The sequence below is a fragment of the Megalopta genalis genome, chromosome 5, assembly GCF_051020955.1.
Source record: "Megalopta genalis isolate 19385.01 chromosome 5, iyMegGena1_principal, whole genome shotgun sequence".
Taxonomy (NCBI): Eukaryota; Metazoa; Arthropoda; class Insecta; order Hymenoptera; family Halictidae; genus Megalopta; species Megalopta genalis.
The window spans coordinates 11,132,295-11,149,079 of record NC_135017.1 but is presented as its reverse complement, the minus strand read 5'-3'; the positions used below and the strand labels follow the sequence as shown (position 1 = coordinate 11,149,079).

The 16,785-nt window shown below is 44.5% G+C and overlaps 1 protein-coding gene across 1 annotated transcript in view; it reads right to left on the bottom strand.

The window, feature by feature from the left end:
* LOC117221014 (uncharacterized) overlaps positions 1 to 16,785 on the bottom strand; it is a 404,219-nt gene that overhangs the window by 200,395 nt on the left and 187,039 nt on the right. The window contains exon 5 of the mRNA XM_033471570.2: positions 4,218 to 4,295. Coding sequence (XP_033327461.1) covers positions 4,218 to 4,287 — 70 coding nt within the window. The 5' untranslated portion in view covers positions 4,288 to 4,295. The remainder of the gene's footprint in view (positions 1 to 4,217; positions 4,296 to 16,785) is intronic.

The following is a 16,785-nucleotide window of genomic DNA, read 5'->3' as shown; positions in this document are numbered from 1 at the left end:
AGAGAGAGAAGCACTTCATCGATCCCGTTCGCTTTATCTCTCTTCAACTCCGCGTTGGCATCGCGTCTGATCATGGCTTACCGCTTCCACTTTCCGGACAAATCAAAACGCGCGCGCCCTAATGACAAGAAACGCGATCTTATACGAAGAGCCTCTTACAATAGATCCCTCGGAAATACCACTGTCACTGTAAAAAAGCACGTGCGCCGGCGTCGTCGTCGTCGTCGTCGTCGTCGTCGTCGTCGTCGCCGGCACGGAATTCAGGGTCGCGATCAGTGATTCCCTTTGAGCCGGCGAATTTGATAACTACCTTAATTGGCAGCTCCGGTCCTCGGGAAAGCTGTCTTTGTCGATTGAAGTGGGCCGAAGCAGCAACACTTCAGAGAGTTTTCGATGGAAAGTAAGAAGCTCGAAACTCGTTAATGGCATGGATCTCGTGGGACAATGACGTAAAGACCGTTGACGTCGACGCGGTTGCCACGGAGGACCGGAGCTCGAACTGTCTTGACCCTTCTTGCTCTTTGTCGACCCTTCGCCACGGCTTTGATCACTTTATCGTCGCCCCCGCCCAGCGTGATCCCGAGATGCATACAGGTCCGCTACATTCGGCCACAATCGGCGACTTAAATATTTCATACTTGATGCTTTCGTTACGTTCGGGAATATCGCCGGCAACTGGAGCGTCTGACTGGCGCAGACCGTTTCTACTCGCAGTAGGTCTTCGGATTAACTATGCAGAATGTCTCTGCCAAACGAGGTCACCTAAATGTGTCCGCTATTTTTGGAGACAACGAGAAGCTTTATCAACGAACGCTGTTGAATTCGAATATTTTATCGTAAATAAAATGTGACTTTTTTATATACATTAGTCGACGTTTTTTAGAAAAGGCTATTTAAAGAATTGGACCATTTGTTTTGAAATTGGTGGAAGTCCATTTTTTTTTTAAATGCGATACGCGTAATTTAGCGCGACCTTTTTATTTATAATTAAGAAAATGGACTTGTAGCACTTTCAAAATAAACGGTCCAATTATTAGTTTAGCTGATATTCGATCATTTATTATGTAGCAGATATTTGGACAAATATTTGACACATTTCACGACGAAATTAAATTTTCGAGTTGTCCCCAACGACTTAATGTTTCTCAATATCTCCGATAATAATCTTGACATTTAGGTAGCCACCTTTAGCCGAGACACTCAGTATACCATAATTGCTGCCAGATACTAAAGTTGATGTAAAAGGAATCACTTTTAACTGGAACAACTCGAGCATAATCGAGCAACGAATGTAACGAACTCCGAAGAAAAAAGAGCGAGAACAATGAATATTCTATTTGTTTCAACGCTCGGCATCGTTTCTGCGTAAAAGCACCGGCAATTTCGCGATCAGTGAACACCGGTAAATTTCTCGGAACATCTTCGTTCGCGCGCGAACCCTATGAAAATGTCGAGCGATCCACGTTCCTCGGGCAAAGAAATTCCGTCCGGCTCGAGAAGAATTCCCGGAGCAGCATGATCGTCGTTCGATCAAGAGTCAAAGAAGCTGCTTTCCGCGGCGGTTCCATGAATAAAATTCGAGCCGGTAGTTCCCTTTTTAAGGAGACAGCGGATTAATATCGGCGGCACACGTGGCTCGGGGCGGGCGCGGCGTCTCTCTATAGCCGAAAGAATCGAGATCACTCGAGATCCCCGATCGGATCGATTGTTTCGCGGGAGAACCATTAACGAATTTCCAGCTTCTTAGTTCGCGTCCGGCCAAAGCGGCACTTCAATCGACGTAGACGCCTGGCGTCGTTAGTCTCGAAGCCGCCAATTAAGTCAAAAGGGGGAAAGTCTCGCGGAGTTCTCGGGATCCTTCGTAGCGATGCGGTTCCTTTGCTCCGCCGGGGAAAGGAAGAAGGCGAGGGCGGGTGAGTGCACTTTGGCCCTGAACAACCTTCCTTCCAGCCGCGTCCCACGTGGGGACCTCCCACCACGCGGCCCGGCGGGATCGAAGTTCGAGTTGCCCGGACCCCCGGCGAACAGAGGATTGTTCGTGGCCGCGACATGGGACGAGGCCGGGAGATTTGCTTCGACGGCATCAAACAAGTTGCATACCGCCGGACAAGGACCGTATCGAGTGTTAGGGGCTTCTCGGTACACGGACCGGAACGTGTGCCAGAAAGGTGACTGACCCGTTTATTTGCCAGCGGAGACCGTAACTGCTCCTATCCCCGTTGCTCGTTCACGCCGCTAATCTACCGGCTGCATTCGACCGCTTAGCCACTCGCCCGGTTGCCTCGTTTCACCTAATTTGCCTGATCATGCACTGACTTTCAGTCCCGTGCCCTAATTCCCGTCGGAAAGTCTCCTATCCGCGAGATTGTTTCGTTTTGGCGGTGAAAGAGGCGTCGCGCGGTTCTAATTCTGACGCTTCAAACGTCCTCAAACGTCCTCAAACCTCGTCAAACCACCTCAAACGTGGTTCAAAATTAGGTGCAAATTATCCAAAATTTTCTGTACTTATTTCAAAGATCTCTAAGTTCCACTATTTCACTAAAAATAGAAACAATATTCAGAGAACAACATACAGCGCTCAACATCGTCAAACATGCGTTATAATAAAATCTCAAGAATTCTATGGTCGAGTCCAAATCCAATCAGAAATTTTCCAGACCTAACGAACAACCTTCGTCGTCTAATTCCTACGAACCGATGTCCAAAAGTAATCGGCAACGCGACGAAACCTCGTCGAACAACGTCAAACGACCGACAGCCGAATTTTCGAAAATCGAGCTTCCGCCAGGGATATTTAATAACGGATGCCGGCTCAATTAATCGCAAAGGGGATCGTGTCGGGGAGTCCGGTGATTAATCGCAGCGCGGGCAAGGGAACAACAAGAACAATGTGTCGTAGTCGCGCGTGCTTGGAGCAGAAAAGGGAGCCGAAGGTAATTTATCCGGACGCCCGGCCCGGTGCGTCCGGAGAAGATCTGCGGTTGTGGTGCACGGTTCGCTGTGCATCGCGTCCAAGGAATCGTCCACTCCCTGCTGACGTTCCTCCCGGAATGATCATAATCCGAGCAGAGTGGCCGAGCTGCGTCGAAATCAAAGAACTTCTGACTGAAAGGAGACGAAGCGATGATCTCAATCGTATTGATAAAAATCGACTAGAATTATATAAGATCGATTAAAGTTACGGAAAATCGATTAAAATGAACAGAATAATGTATCATCATTAATAATAAACTTCGTCAACGAGAGATAAGTTATAAAGACCAAATATTAACGTAATTTCCAGCACGAAAGATGAAAATACCATTACAGAAAATTTGATACTCAATATAAATTGCACTGCGGCTTATTCACTTAAATAAATTATTTTTCAAAATCTTGAAGAGTTGGATGAATTTTCCGATGAAAATCTGCTTGAAAAGATGTACAACTCGTACAAAAATATACAAATTATACACGATATTGTGTAAATTGCCATTTCGTCGGAACATTTCAAGTTTAGCATAAATTTACCATGTCAAAAAACGTTCGCACCGCATTCTCTAAATTTTTCCCTTATTCCGCAACGTTTCAGCTTTCATTCAAAAAAAGAATCATCGTTTTATCTCGTTTCTATCGAAAGTTATCTCATATTTCGACGCGACCTCACCGCTTTGGCCCACCGCGCGGCGGCAATGACGGCTCGATGCTCGGGGAGGCCCCGGGCACGTGGTCACCGCGGAGAAGCGTCGACTGTTTTTCTGGTTTCGAATGCTCGTTTTCACAGCTCGTTGCGCGGTGCCAAGGGCGTAGCAACCAGTTGCCGCGCGGCGTTCACCCTTCACGCACTGTCGATCGAGGGGATGATTTATGAGGCGATAATGGCGGCCGGTTCGTGGCCGGAAATCGTAGCGGCGAAGCCGGTTTTATCGTCGGGCAGCGACGCGGCGCGCCGTTTGACGACCGGTGTCGCTGTCTCGAAACATTTATTAACAAGCCGCCGTCCGCTCGTGAATGTCTCGTTCGATTTTTTCATTGTCCGAGGGTAGCGAAGATTTATGGTGCGCGAGGGAGAGCCGACCGGGTCACTGCCAGAAAGCCGTGCACGTTGTGCCATGCCGGTCGGTCGGTCGGTCGGTCCGTCCGTTGTCGGCCGGTCGATACGCGAAACCAACGAGAGAGACGATTGCGCCACGATAGAATTTATTCAACGATTATGCGATAACGGGGCGAGCACTTACCGGCATGCGAGGCATCCAGGATGCACGAGAGCGACAGCAGAAGGCAAGCCACCACCAATGGCCACTTCATCTTCGGATCTGGAAAACGGAAGAGGCATTCGTTAATCGGGGAACGCTTAATTGGGATCTACGGTGACCGAAATAATCATAGCTTCGCGATATCGCGATTACGTTAGCTTTTCCTTCGTTCGTAAGGTGACTCGGGGCTTAATGGTCGGAAGAAAGCCGAAACCGGGTCATATTTCACCTAGAACAAATTTTATTTATTTACGTATAAAAGTGTCAATCTTTCTTTCTATTTGTATTTTGTGTTTGTATTTTGTATTTGTATATTTTATATTTGTATTTTGTATTTGTATATTTTGTATTTATATATTTTGTATTTGTATATTTTGTATTTGTATATTTTGTATTTGTATATTTCGTATTTGTATATTTTGTATTTGTATATTTTATATTTGTATATTTTTTGTTTGTATATTTTTTATTTGTATCTTTTATATTTGTATATTTTTTACTTATGTATCGAAAAGTCAATTTTTAATGTGTAAAAAAAATAGCGATGACCTTCGATACTTGGAAGAAATGCCCCTGAGAGTGCAGGATAAAATGAACACCCCATATAAAGACTGGAAACTTTTGTTGCAGAAACTTGCTCAGTAGCAAAGAAAATCGAAATTTTCCGATTGGCTTGCTTCCCTTGTAAAGGGCGAGGGTGAACGGGTGGTGTAACGAGCGTCTTCTTGAGCGTTGCAACGTCGTGACATGCGACTCGTGCGTCGACGTCGCGTATAGAAAGCCTGCGGACACGGTTCTAATTACTTCCGCGGACGTAAAGGGGCCGATGGGAACCGGCTTAATTGACTCTAAATGCCAGAAAAGTAGAGTGGCCGGGGCAAACGTTCGGCTAATATCAGCCGCAGCCCCCTATACTTATCCGGCTTGTATGGTTTATCCGGCGGACCCCTCACGAACCACTGAGAAACAACACACTCGTCGCGAATTAATGCGGCCCGTACTCGTTTCCAAACAGACGGGGTCTACAATTAGGGGATGGCCCTTTTGTGCGACGTGTATTATTGGCAAACGTATTCCCCGCTAATCCCGCCTCTGTCTAGCTACTACCATCCGAATCCTGACGGATGCTCGCCCGGATACGTTAGTTCCACGCCAGGTGCAGCCGCTCTGTCACGCCCCGAATTTATATCCGTGTAATCGGCGATTTTAACCCCCTTGAGATCGTAACGCGACGTTCAGTTCGTCAAACGATACTTTTACGGCCGATTTTATGGATATCGGTAGCCTGTTGAATCCGTTCGAGGTGTTCACGGGTCCTCGAACCACGTCAAACGACCGACTACCGCGTCAAACTTCGAGATTTTACGCTGGAAAGATTATTTTAATAAGAGGGACAATTATTTGTGCACTCGAGATAAGATAGACGCCGGGAAATGTTTGTATCGATGGTGTTTCTGAGCTTCAAACAATGTCAAACGTTGAAATATAATATTTTTTTGTATGAAAATAATTTGTACGGGCGAGAACAATTGTCTGTGCACTATGGACTGGCTCCAGACGAGAGGGAAAGATATAATCGTTCATACTAAAGATGTTCCTGTGCCTCAAACAACGTCAAACATTAAGGACTAAAATCTGTCTGTGGAAAAATAATGTTCACTAATTAAGAAGAATTATTTATGGACTATGGACTAAGTCCAGGCAAGACACACAGAAACAAATTTTTACATTATATCTGTATCCAAGCGTCGAACAACGTCAAACACGAGACAACCGCCTCAAACTTGAAAATCTAAAATCGTGGCTCTGTAACATAATTTTCTTCTAGCTTCCATAAGGAAAATAATAATTCCTGAAGTTTCCAAACATCGTACAACGTCGAACAACGTCGAACATCATTCAACCGCGTCAAACTCGAGCATCTAAAAGGCTGTCTCAATGAAAGAATTTCCTTTCGGCTCGCAGAACGAAAAGAATAATTCCCGAAGTCACGACGAACATCGAACGCATTCCCAGCATCACGGACGTCTGTGGACTCTGGGCTAATTCTGGACAAGACACGGGCGGAGAGGGAGCGTTTACAGGGAAACACGGTCGAACGGGGGGGAGAGCGGGGCCGGTAATTTGCTTTCACCGCACGCCGAGAGGTAGAAAAGAAAAGGGGTTCCGTGATCGTGGACGGATTAAAGAACGCGGAGATTTCCGTGGAGCGGAGCAGCAATGCGGAAACCGGATGTCGGGCCGCGTTTCCTTATCCGTGGCCCGGCACGGCGGCCCGTTAAGAAAGGACAGGCTCGGCTGGCTAGGAAAGAGCTAATATCCTGCAAGGAAGAGGAGCCTTTATTTTTCTTTATTAGCCTGGTAACAATGGCGGGCAGAGCACGCGCCGCGCCGGTGTCAATGGTCTGGCTTTTCGCGAGCCCTGCGAGCCAACCGAGCGGATGAGACGGACCGCATCTGCGGAGCCCCCCACCCCACTCCGCCGTGGCTCATCGTTGTCTGGGGCCGAGGGGGTCACGAATACGCTTCTGGCTGTGCGTTTCGAAGAATTATCACGGGGGTGGGGGCACCGGGATTATGCGGAAGACGAACTTCCAGCTGCGATGTACATACTGGGGCCACTATTCGAACTTTCGGAATTCTTTTCGCGGGAACTACGAAACGGATCTTCGTCGAATTTGCGGCGTCGTTTACCTGCCGTTCCGAGAACGCGTGAGAATTTTTCCGATAAAAAGCATCCACAGGAAACGGAAGCATGGTGGGAGCGAAACCGAGTCAGTAGCAAAGTATATGGCGCTGTAGTAAGTGCTCTCCAATTGTCCCTTGGTTTGTAAACGAAAATGGACAATTCGGGAATAGGAGATACGATTGTATATTTTGTATAGATATTATAAAATAATATGAAATAATATAGATACTATAAAACCGAGTCGTTTAAATATAAATGCTATAAAACCGCCACCTTTCCCCAAGTTGTCCACTTTCGATCACAAGCTGAGGGACAATTGGAGAGAATTTACTGTATTAGGATTGTTTGGAATAAATATTTATCTGAGATAATTGTACGAATGAATTTCTTTTAGTCGAACATTTTGATCGTATAATTCTTCGTTCAAATAATTCTTTATTCAATTCTTTATTTATATATTCAATTTATTTATTTAATTAATTTATATTTATAAATTCGATTAATTAATTAATATTTATAAATTCAATTAATCGATTTATTTATTTACTTATTCAATGTATTTATTCAATTCTTTATTCAATTCTTTATTCTTCGTTCGAATAATTCTTCATTATATTCTATCATTTTTATTCGAATCAATTATTTTCCGTACGAATTCCTCCAGGAACAAATTCTCATTCGAACAAAACATCACTCGTTAGCCTTTCATCCGTCATCCCTTCCGATACAACGGAATTCATTTCCGCCGATATTTCTTCCACCGCCGAGAACGCTTTCGTTAGCCGAATCTTTGCTAACACCGCACGTGCCGAGAATCCGAGCGGCGCGAGTACCCCCGCCGTAAGAAAATTAAAAAGTGGCCAATGCGGGGAGACCTGAGCCAGCTGAACCGGGTGATTAGTCGCGGCGAGTATCCGTCGGTGCTTAGGATCGCGGATGCGAGACACGGAGCGTCCTGTAATCGGTGCCGGAGCGGGTGTCATGCGCGAGCAACAATGTGTGCCCCCGAAGTGTCGTCTTATGAGCTGCGGGCGGCGCGGAGAAAGCAAACGTGTACGAAGATACCGGGTGGAGGAGCCGAGCAAAAAGACGGCTGGACGAAGAAGGATCCCTGCGCGAGGGGAGGGCGAGGGGGGCGTAGCTAGCGCAGAAAATAGAGCGCGGAAAAAGGGAAGAGTTCGAAGAAAAACGAGGAACTGGAGTCATCGAATGTACGTACCTACTACGAAAAAAAAAATGGAAAAAAGGAAGAAGAGAGCGAGATAGAGAGAAAGAGAGAGAGAGAGAGAGAGAGAGAGAGAAAGGAAGCGAGAAGAAGAGCCGGGCAACGGGGACAAGGAGAAAAAGAAGGCGGACGATGCTGGTTAGAACAGAAACAGACCAAGGAAAGGAGAGAACATCGCCTCGAGCGCCTCTTCGCGCAGATTCGCCCCCCTCGCGCCACCTCGCCCCTTTCAGCTCGAGGACATCACCCCTATCTACGCTCTGCCTTTCCAGAACTCTTCTTCCGAGCCCCCCGAGTCCCCCCTCGTCCTTCCGCGCGCTGCCTCCTCTAAATAGCCACGTGACGCTGCCAGCCACCGTATTACATTCCATAGACACCGACAAGCCGTTGCGCACACCTACTCGCATAACCCGCACACGCCTACCGGCGTTCCGTTCATTCGTGAGCCCGACCGACCCGAAGAAGGAGGGTTTCTGATCCTGATAACGCTCCGAGACCGACCGAGTATTTACGGTTTCACGCTACACCCACCGGCGATCCTCTCCGAACTACACGTGTTACCTCTTACCGGGGGATAGCGTCGCGCGAGACGCGGCTAACGTCTCGCCAAATTAGTCGGTTTCTTCTGTTTTTTTTCTCGCGGCGGAGTCCATCCGGGATTATCACGCTATCCGCGGCTAGCAGATCGAGCTTTATTTGCACGCGAGAAAACCGGCGGAGTTTGAAATAAATCCACTTGTTTAATAAATGTTCGATATTTTCAGAAATCGCGAGATTTTGATCATGGCTGTGCGGCGACGAGGATGTTTAGGGTTTCGAGAGGGTTTCTTTGAATTGAAGGGGTCTCGTTTGAAACTGATCAAAGTAATTTGACCGCGGATTTTATGCGTTTATGGCAAGAATGAGTAGGTGCGATTTAAGATAGTGGTCGATAAAAAGTGACCGAATTTGACTCGACGATAACTTCGCGAAGAATCATCGTAGGATGATGACCGTTTTTTTTAATTAGAGCTTGAAGCCTCTACTCTAAGACGATGTATCCGAATTTTAAGTTCAACGGACCCTCGGCCCTGTAACCCTTCAAATGCGAGGCCACATGGAAATCGTCATATTTGTCACACTAAAAATTGCCAACTTCAACCAAGTGCACAGACTTGGCTAAATTTTTCTCGGAAATGCCGTTTACGGTCGAACGAAGCTCGAAGCTTCCCCATCGATTTAAAAGAAAGTAAACATGGCTGCGATTTTTCCTCGCGAAGTTACAGCACTTTGAAGTAACCCTTGCCGACTGTCGACGACTATAAATACGCGAGGCTCGAATAATCGAGAGAACTCATAGTAATGTCTCTCTAATTGACGCTCAGATTGTCCACGAAAATGGACAATTTGGGAAGAGAAGATAAGATTATTCGATGCTTGCACCTCGTTTTTATAATTGCTGGCAATAGCCAACTATAAAAACTAGCCAAAAGGCTTGAACAATCGCATCTCCTCCTCCAAAATTGTCCATTTTTGTGCACAATCTGAGCGTCAGTTAGGGAGACATTATTGTACTGATACTTTCGAACCGGAGCTTATAAAACGGAGTTATCTCTGCTTAATTGCGACCCAAATTTCGTTGGATTATTAGAGACACTAGTTTACTAGACAATGACTGAGAAATTGCTTGGAAAAATTGCGACTGGTTGGCACGACCAAATTGTCCGTTTTCGTGTACAAGTCGAGCGTCACTTAGGGAGACAACCGTAAATGAAAATCAACCTTTCGATGGTTTAATTAAGTCAAGAATAGTGCTCGAATACGAATGGAATCCGCGCGGCCAAGATTAATCAACCGCGGCCAAAACTTTCGGCGGGTATTTGTGCCACGTTGATCTCGGTGTCGCTGAAAAGTCTGCGCCCGGTCCACGGCGGCGCGGTGCATTTATATGCATACGCGCGGAAACAAGTGCAACGGAATACGAATCTATTTGTGCAGCATCCTTGGGGACGCGATATCGAATAACGCGGTCTCTCGTGTCGCCAACCCCGTAATCCAATGATACATCGTGCATCCGGTATGCGACGCAGTCTGCATTATGACACGCGCGGATTACGTATGCCGCTTAGTGTCTCTACGGTGACGGAAACGATTGTTAGAAGTACTCCCGACGACAAGCGCCTGCGATTAGCAAGAAAACGTGGCTGGGAGGGGGGCAGTTTTCTGTGGAGTAGCCAATCACTGGCGCGATCAGTTCGCGTTCAAGCAAACTTTGTATTCGTCGAATAAAATAAAATAAAATCGAATAAAATAAATAAATAAAATTTACGATCGTTCATATCGCAAAGATACATTTGCGAGTTGAGCCGTTTATTTTGAAAGTGGCATAGGTCACTTTGTTTTTAAGTCGATATATTTAAGGGTTTGCGTTTTAACACGTTTCAAAATACGAATGCTAACTTTCGAGAAGATTTACTTGTATTTGTTATCTCAGGATAGTGATATTTTTCTCGGTATAAATAATTTCGTATAAACATTAAAAAAATCACCACTTTTCATTACGGTAAAGTGACTTATGCCACTTTCAAAATAAACGGCTCAGTTATTTATTCAATTTATATGTTACTCACGGCAAATGTTAAGAATGAATGTCTTATTTTTACTTTTATAAGCTAATATAAAACAGCTGTTTTTTGCGCTCTGTATATAAATCTAGCGTTACCATAGCTCACCTAAAGAACCTCTTAACACACGGCAAAAATCATTTCAGTTTCTCGAAATTGCGAGATTCGCCAGATTTTCTGTAGAGCTTACGAAAAACAGCTTAAACTTTTCAGGCTTGAAATGCCGAGCGAACGAAGATCGCAAATCGAGGATACTTTTTTTAAACGTAATGTAACAGACCTCCTAGCTGGGGTTTGGTGCAGCGCGTGCCTCGGTGAAAGGTGTCGAATCGATCGATTGTATCATATCTGGTATCAGAACGCGGCTAGCGCAGTTATCTGAAGGACTCTCGTCCAGTGACTCGCAATCGAACGAAGTGCACTGTTTACATGCAATTTTCGTGGAACGTTCAACCGGTAATTCGCGTTAATGCCGCTTTAACAGATAAATACGAGCTAAAGGAGAGCCCGTAGACTGGGTGTGCTTAATTTCTGCGTAATTACAGGAGCCCCGGATAACTCGTTCCTGAACGAAACGAAATCGCTTACGAAATAATCGATCTACGGAAAAAAATACCTTCGGTGTTCGCAGTGCACCGAGTGAAACGGACTCGAACCTTGCGCCGGTCGCTTGTGCGAGTTTTTATTGCAAAGCTGTTGAAAAATGGAGAAATGTAATTTTACGGACCGAGTTAAATTCATAACTTTGGTGTTGCACTGTTTAAAGTGTATATGTTTCTTGCGAACAAGTGAAAATTAATTATTTATCTGAACTCTTTCTGCACGAATTAACAGATAAGAAAAAATGCCTATAATAAGAAATGCCTGTTCCACGATAGGTACACGCTCGCTTTACAATTACCGCGTTACTTCGAATTCGTGATAATTAATTATTTTCTGCACGAATTAAAAGATATGATAATAAAGAACATTTATTACACTGAACAGACGGTTCAAGTCGATGCTTCCAATTAAGAATATTTATGTGAATACGTTGCTACGAGGAAGAAATGCCTGTTCCATGATAGGTACACGCTCGCTTTACAATTACGCGTTATTTCGAATTCGTATTAATTAATTATTTATCTGAATCCTTTCTGCACGAATTAAAAGATATGATAATAAAGAACACTTTTTACACCGAACAGACGGTTCAAGTCGATGTTTCCAATTAAGAATAATTATGTGAATACGTTGCTACGAGGGAGAAATGCCTGTTCCATAATAGGTACACGCTCGCTTTACAATTACCGCGTTACTTCGAATTCGCATCAAATATTGTTCGTATTAATTAATTATTCATCTAAACCCTTTTCGCACGAATCAAAAGATATGATAATAAAGAACACTTTTTCCACTAAACAGACGATTCAAGTCGACGCTTCCAATTAAGAATATCTGTGCGAACACGTTTTGTTCGTCGCTGGAGAAAAATGCCCGTTCCATACTAGGTACACGCTCGTACTTTACAATTACCGTCGCGTTATTTCGAATTCGTTATTAAGTAAATATTTCACAGTCCGTCGCGTTATCTACAAACATCGATCCATCGAGCGGCGGTATAAATATTCAACAATAACGCTCGGAATAAATTGTCAGTTGCAATAAAATCGACGATGATCTTGAATCCCTCACCCCCCACCACCACCCCGCCACCTCTCCACCGAATAGCAGCGTTCCATAACAGCTATTTTTACCTTACGTCCGATCGGCTGTGTGTATTTTATTAATTGAACCTCGGGACGCGACGGTCTGATTGAATTTCCGGGCAAAAAGACTCGAAATTATCGGCACACCGAAGCCTGCACGCCGATCCGAAATAGCTGTTTAATTCGTTGTCGAAGGAAATATCGACGAGCGTAATTTGATATCGACGGGCGACACGTGAATTATTACAGTCTCTACTACGAGATTGGTCGCCGGGACAGCGCCTACGAACGAACAAAAAAAGAAAAAGGAAAAAAGGAAAAAAGGAACGAAGGAAAGAAGGAAAAAAAGAAACGCGGTGATCAGGCATCGATTAATAACATTCGAACGGTATTTATTCGATCGTCTATTTGCCGTCACGGCTACGTCTCATTAACGATCCGGAATACACCGTTCCGGCGCGACTCGATAGAAACGTCCATTAATTTTAACGATGACGAGCTGTAATGATTTCGCCAGTGACGTCACCGGCCTGGCCAGCGTTCCGCCGTGTCTTTCGCGGCAAATTTTCGCTCTATATGCAAAACAAATTATTTCTGCAATTCATTTACAAAAAAGGCGCGCGATCGACCCGCAGTTACAGCCGGCCGCGTGTTGTTTCTTTCTCTTTTGTTTCTGTTCGCGAACGTCGCGCGCGCGTCCGACGGACGCGGCGAACGGCATCGAGCGTGACTTGCGCAAATTATTGTAATCAAACATTTTCATGAACCGTCGCCTCGCATTCACGGTCTCGTAAACCGTGTCCCGTGACAACTCTGTTCCGTCGGCCGAGCCTGACACCATATTTGACAGCACCTTGAAATCTAATCCGCCGGCATCGGCATGGAAATCGCGGCACATTTCACGGTAATTAAACGGGATCGTCGAGGAACGAACGGTCGTGATAGAGGCGACGATGTATTTTTGGCCTAACCGGAGAACCATCGATGGCTGATACTTATGTTTATGCTAATTTTTGTGACGCTTCGCACCAGTCGTTCTACGATATCGGAACGAGGTCATAGTCGGATCTAATTTTATCAGATTTAGGTTATTTTATTATTTCATTATCAGGTAGCAACTTATATATAACTGTATTCGAAACCGCAAATTTCAGAACCAAGAAGTACACTTTCTAATAAAAATACAGTAAACGTGTCGAAAGTCTCGCGACTCATTTTTATAGTTGTTGACAATTGACGACTATAAAACAAAGCGAAGAAATATGCGAGTAAAATGTTCGACTAAAAGAAATTAATTCGTATAATTACCTTATGATTATCTTCCAAGCAATCTGAACACGGTAAATTCTCTCCAATTGTCCTTCAGCTTGTATACAGATATGGACAGTTTGGGAATCGCTGATTGGCCGAAGAGACAAGCTGATGGACAATTGGGGAGAATTTACGGCATATTTTAGAAATATAATTAGACGGCTGATTTTTACGCGAAATAAGAATGATCTTCATCAACTGCGACAAACTTGAGCCAAGTATTTCTTTAAAAATAATACAGCTTATAAATAATAAAAAAAATAAAGCTGAAAATAATACACAGATGTCCTTAGGATCACTAGACATTTTCATTGCTTCAAATTTCACAATAACTGTTCCGATTATAAACGCATAAAATCCGCAGTTTAATAATAATAATAATAATAATAATATCGTCACTTTCGCAAAACGTTTATGAAACAATATAAAAATTTCAGAAAATTTTTATATTGCCAAAATTAAAAAGTCTATCTTTAATGGCCATATATTTTATAAATACAGTTCTTTATTATAACGTCCCTACTTACGACAAACGTTTGTCAGATAAAAAAGTTCATAAAATCTTTTTAGATCGATGCTGACGTGCGCTAGTAGTCGCGGTTCCCTCGCAAGATAGACGCGCCCCATTTATAAAAATCGTCGGTGCCGACGGTAACGAATATAAAATCATTATTCCCGAAAAAATGCCGAGGCATCGTCGATCGGGAATAAAATGTCGTCCCGTTAATGAAGAAAAAATTGTGCCAGGGGGCTAATTGGGTCAAAACCGTGTCCCATCGGATTCCGCAGTAGAATGTGCAGTCTGGCTATTAGCGATCGCCCCGTTCCCGTAGATTTTTCGCGACGGTCTACGAGATCGGCTAAAATACTGTCCAATTTCGTTCGGCTTCAGAATCGCGGACAGATTTAGGGGACCCGGTGAGACGGGGAGAGTGCGAGAGCCCGGTGAAGCCAGAGAGAGAGAGAGAGAGAGAGAAAGAGAGAGAGAGAGACAGATAGATAAACAAAGAGAAAGAGAGATAGAGAGAAAAAGAGAGAGCGAGAGAGAGAGAAAGAGAGACAGAGAGATAAACAAAGAGAAAGAGTGACAGAGAGAAAAAGAGAGAGGAAGAGAGACAGAGAGAAATAGAGGGACAGAGAGAAATAGAGAGAGAAAAAGAGAGACAGAGAGAAAGAGAGAAAGAGAGAAAGAGAGAAATAAAGAGAGAGAGAGAAAGAGAAAGAGAGAAATAAAGAGAGAGAGAAAGAGAGAGAGAGAATGAGAGACAGAGAGAAATAGAGAGAGAGAGAGAGAGAGAAAGAGAGACCGAGAGAGAGAGAGAGAGGAAGAGAGACCGAGAGAAATAGAGAGAGAGAGAGAGAGAGAGAGAAAGAGAGACAGAGAGAAATAGAGAGGGAGAGAAAGAGAGGCGAAGAGAAAGAGAGAGAGAAGAGAGACAGAGAGAAATACAGGGAGAAAGAGAGACAGAGAGAAATAGAGCGAGAAAGAGAGAAATTGAGACAAAGAGAAATATTGAGAGAAAGGGAGAGGAAGAGAGACAGAGAGAAAAAGAGAGAGAGAGATAGCGAGGTAGATGGGTTGAGCGTTGTTCGAGGGACAACAACGCGGCTTATTTTCCTCGAGGTGCACGTCCGCATGCGTCACAGGACGTCATACAGGGGATGTACAGATTGAAATCCGACCATCGATCGAGACACGACGAATTCCACGATACCGAGGGGCCGATGGCATACAGGGAAAAGCCTGGGCCGGCTCCTGCGAGCAGAAATACCGGAGTGTCACGGGAATCCCGCATTTTTTCTCGTCCGATATGGAGCATAGCGATCCGGCCGGCATGACCGGCTGGATATTCAATTAATCTTCGCTCGGGAATCGATTCCCGGCGATATGCCGTATCCCCCGCGCCTGCTTCTGCTCTCCTTCCGAGGGCATTTTTATCGCGTGTAATGCCCGCGAGAACCGACCACCGGGGGCCAATATTTCAAGCCCTTAACGCTCGATCAAAGAATCGCGCGGCGATACCGCCGCGGCACACTAGTCCGCCTACAAATAACCGCTTCTCAAAATCACCGGCAAATTAATACGGACAAAAAAATGCCGATTTACAACCGGTCGTTCGCCGCGAAACGTTGTAAGCTGTCGATACTGTGCAATCCGCCGTCGTTTCAGCGTTTGCCGCTGTACAACGGTGCTGTACATTTTGGAAATGGCACCGGGTCGCTGCGACGGGACGAACTCTCGTTTTTATAGTCGTTGACGATCGGTAACTATAAAAATAATATCTCCGCTTTCGAAACTGTGTCGATTTTTGCGCGCGATTCGAGCGCGAATTGCGGGGAGAAATTACTGTATTTTTGGAATTTGTGTTCGTACAACTTTTCAAACGGAATTATTTTCGCTTAATTGCGATCCGATTTTTGTTGGATTGTTAGAGAGGCATTTGTTTGTTGCACAACGGCTAACAAAATTGTTTGGAAAAATTGCGATCGGTCGGCGTGACGTCGAAATAAATATGAAAAATTTGTCGAAAATATGCAAAGTTAAGAATATGGAAAAATTGTCGAAAATATGCAAAGTTAAGAATATGGAAAAATTGTCGAAAATATGCAAAATATGTCATAAATACGTAACACGTAAAATGTATGCAACGTGGAAAATATGCAAGCTGAAAACTACGATTTTATAACTCAATAATAACAAAGAAACATCGGTCGAAGTCGCATCGATTCGCCTGTTCCAAACAAATATATATATATACAGTAATGTCTCCCTTACTGACGCTCACATTGTCCACTAAAATGGATAATTTGGAGATACGATTATACAAGCCTTGCGGGTCGTTTTTATAATTGTGGACAATTTATGACTACAAAAATAAACCGCAAGGCTCGAATAATCGCATCTCCTCTTCCCAAATTGTCCATTTTTGTGATCAATCTGGGCGTCAATTAGAGAGACATTACTGTATACACATATTCGCGTGAAGTTCCGCAGCCTGGCGATCGCATTTAACGCAACAGCTGTCCGCGAAAT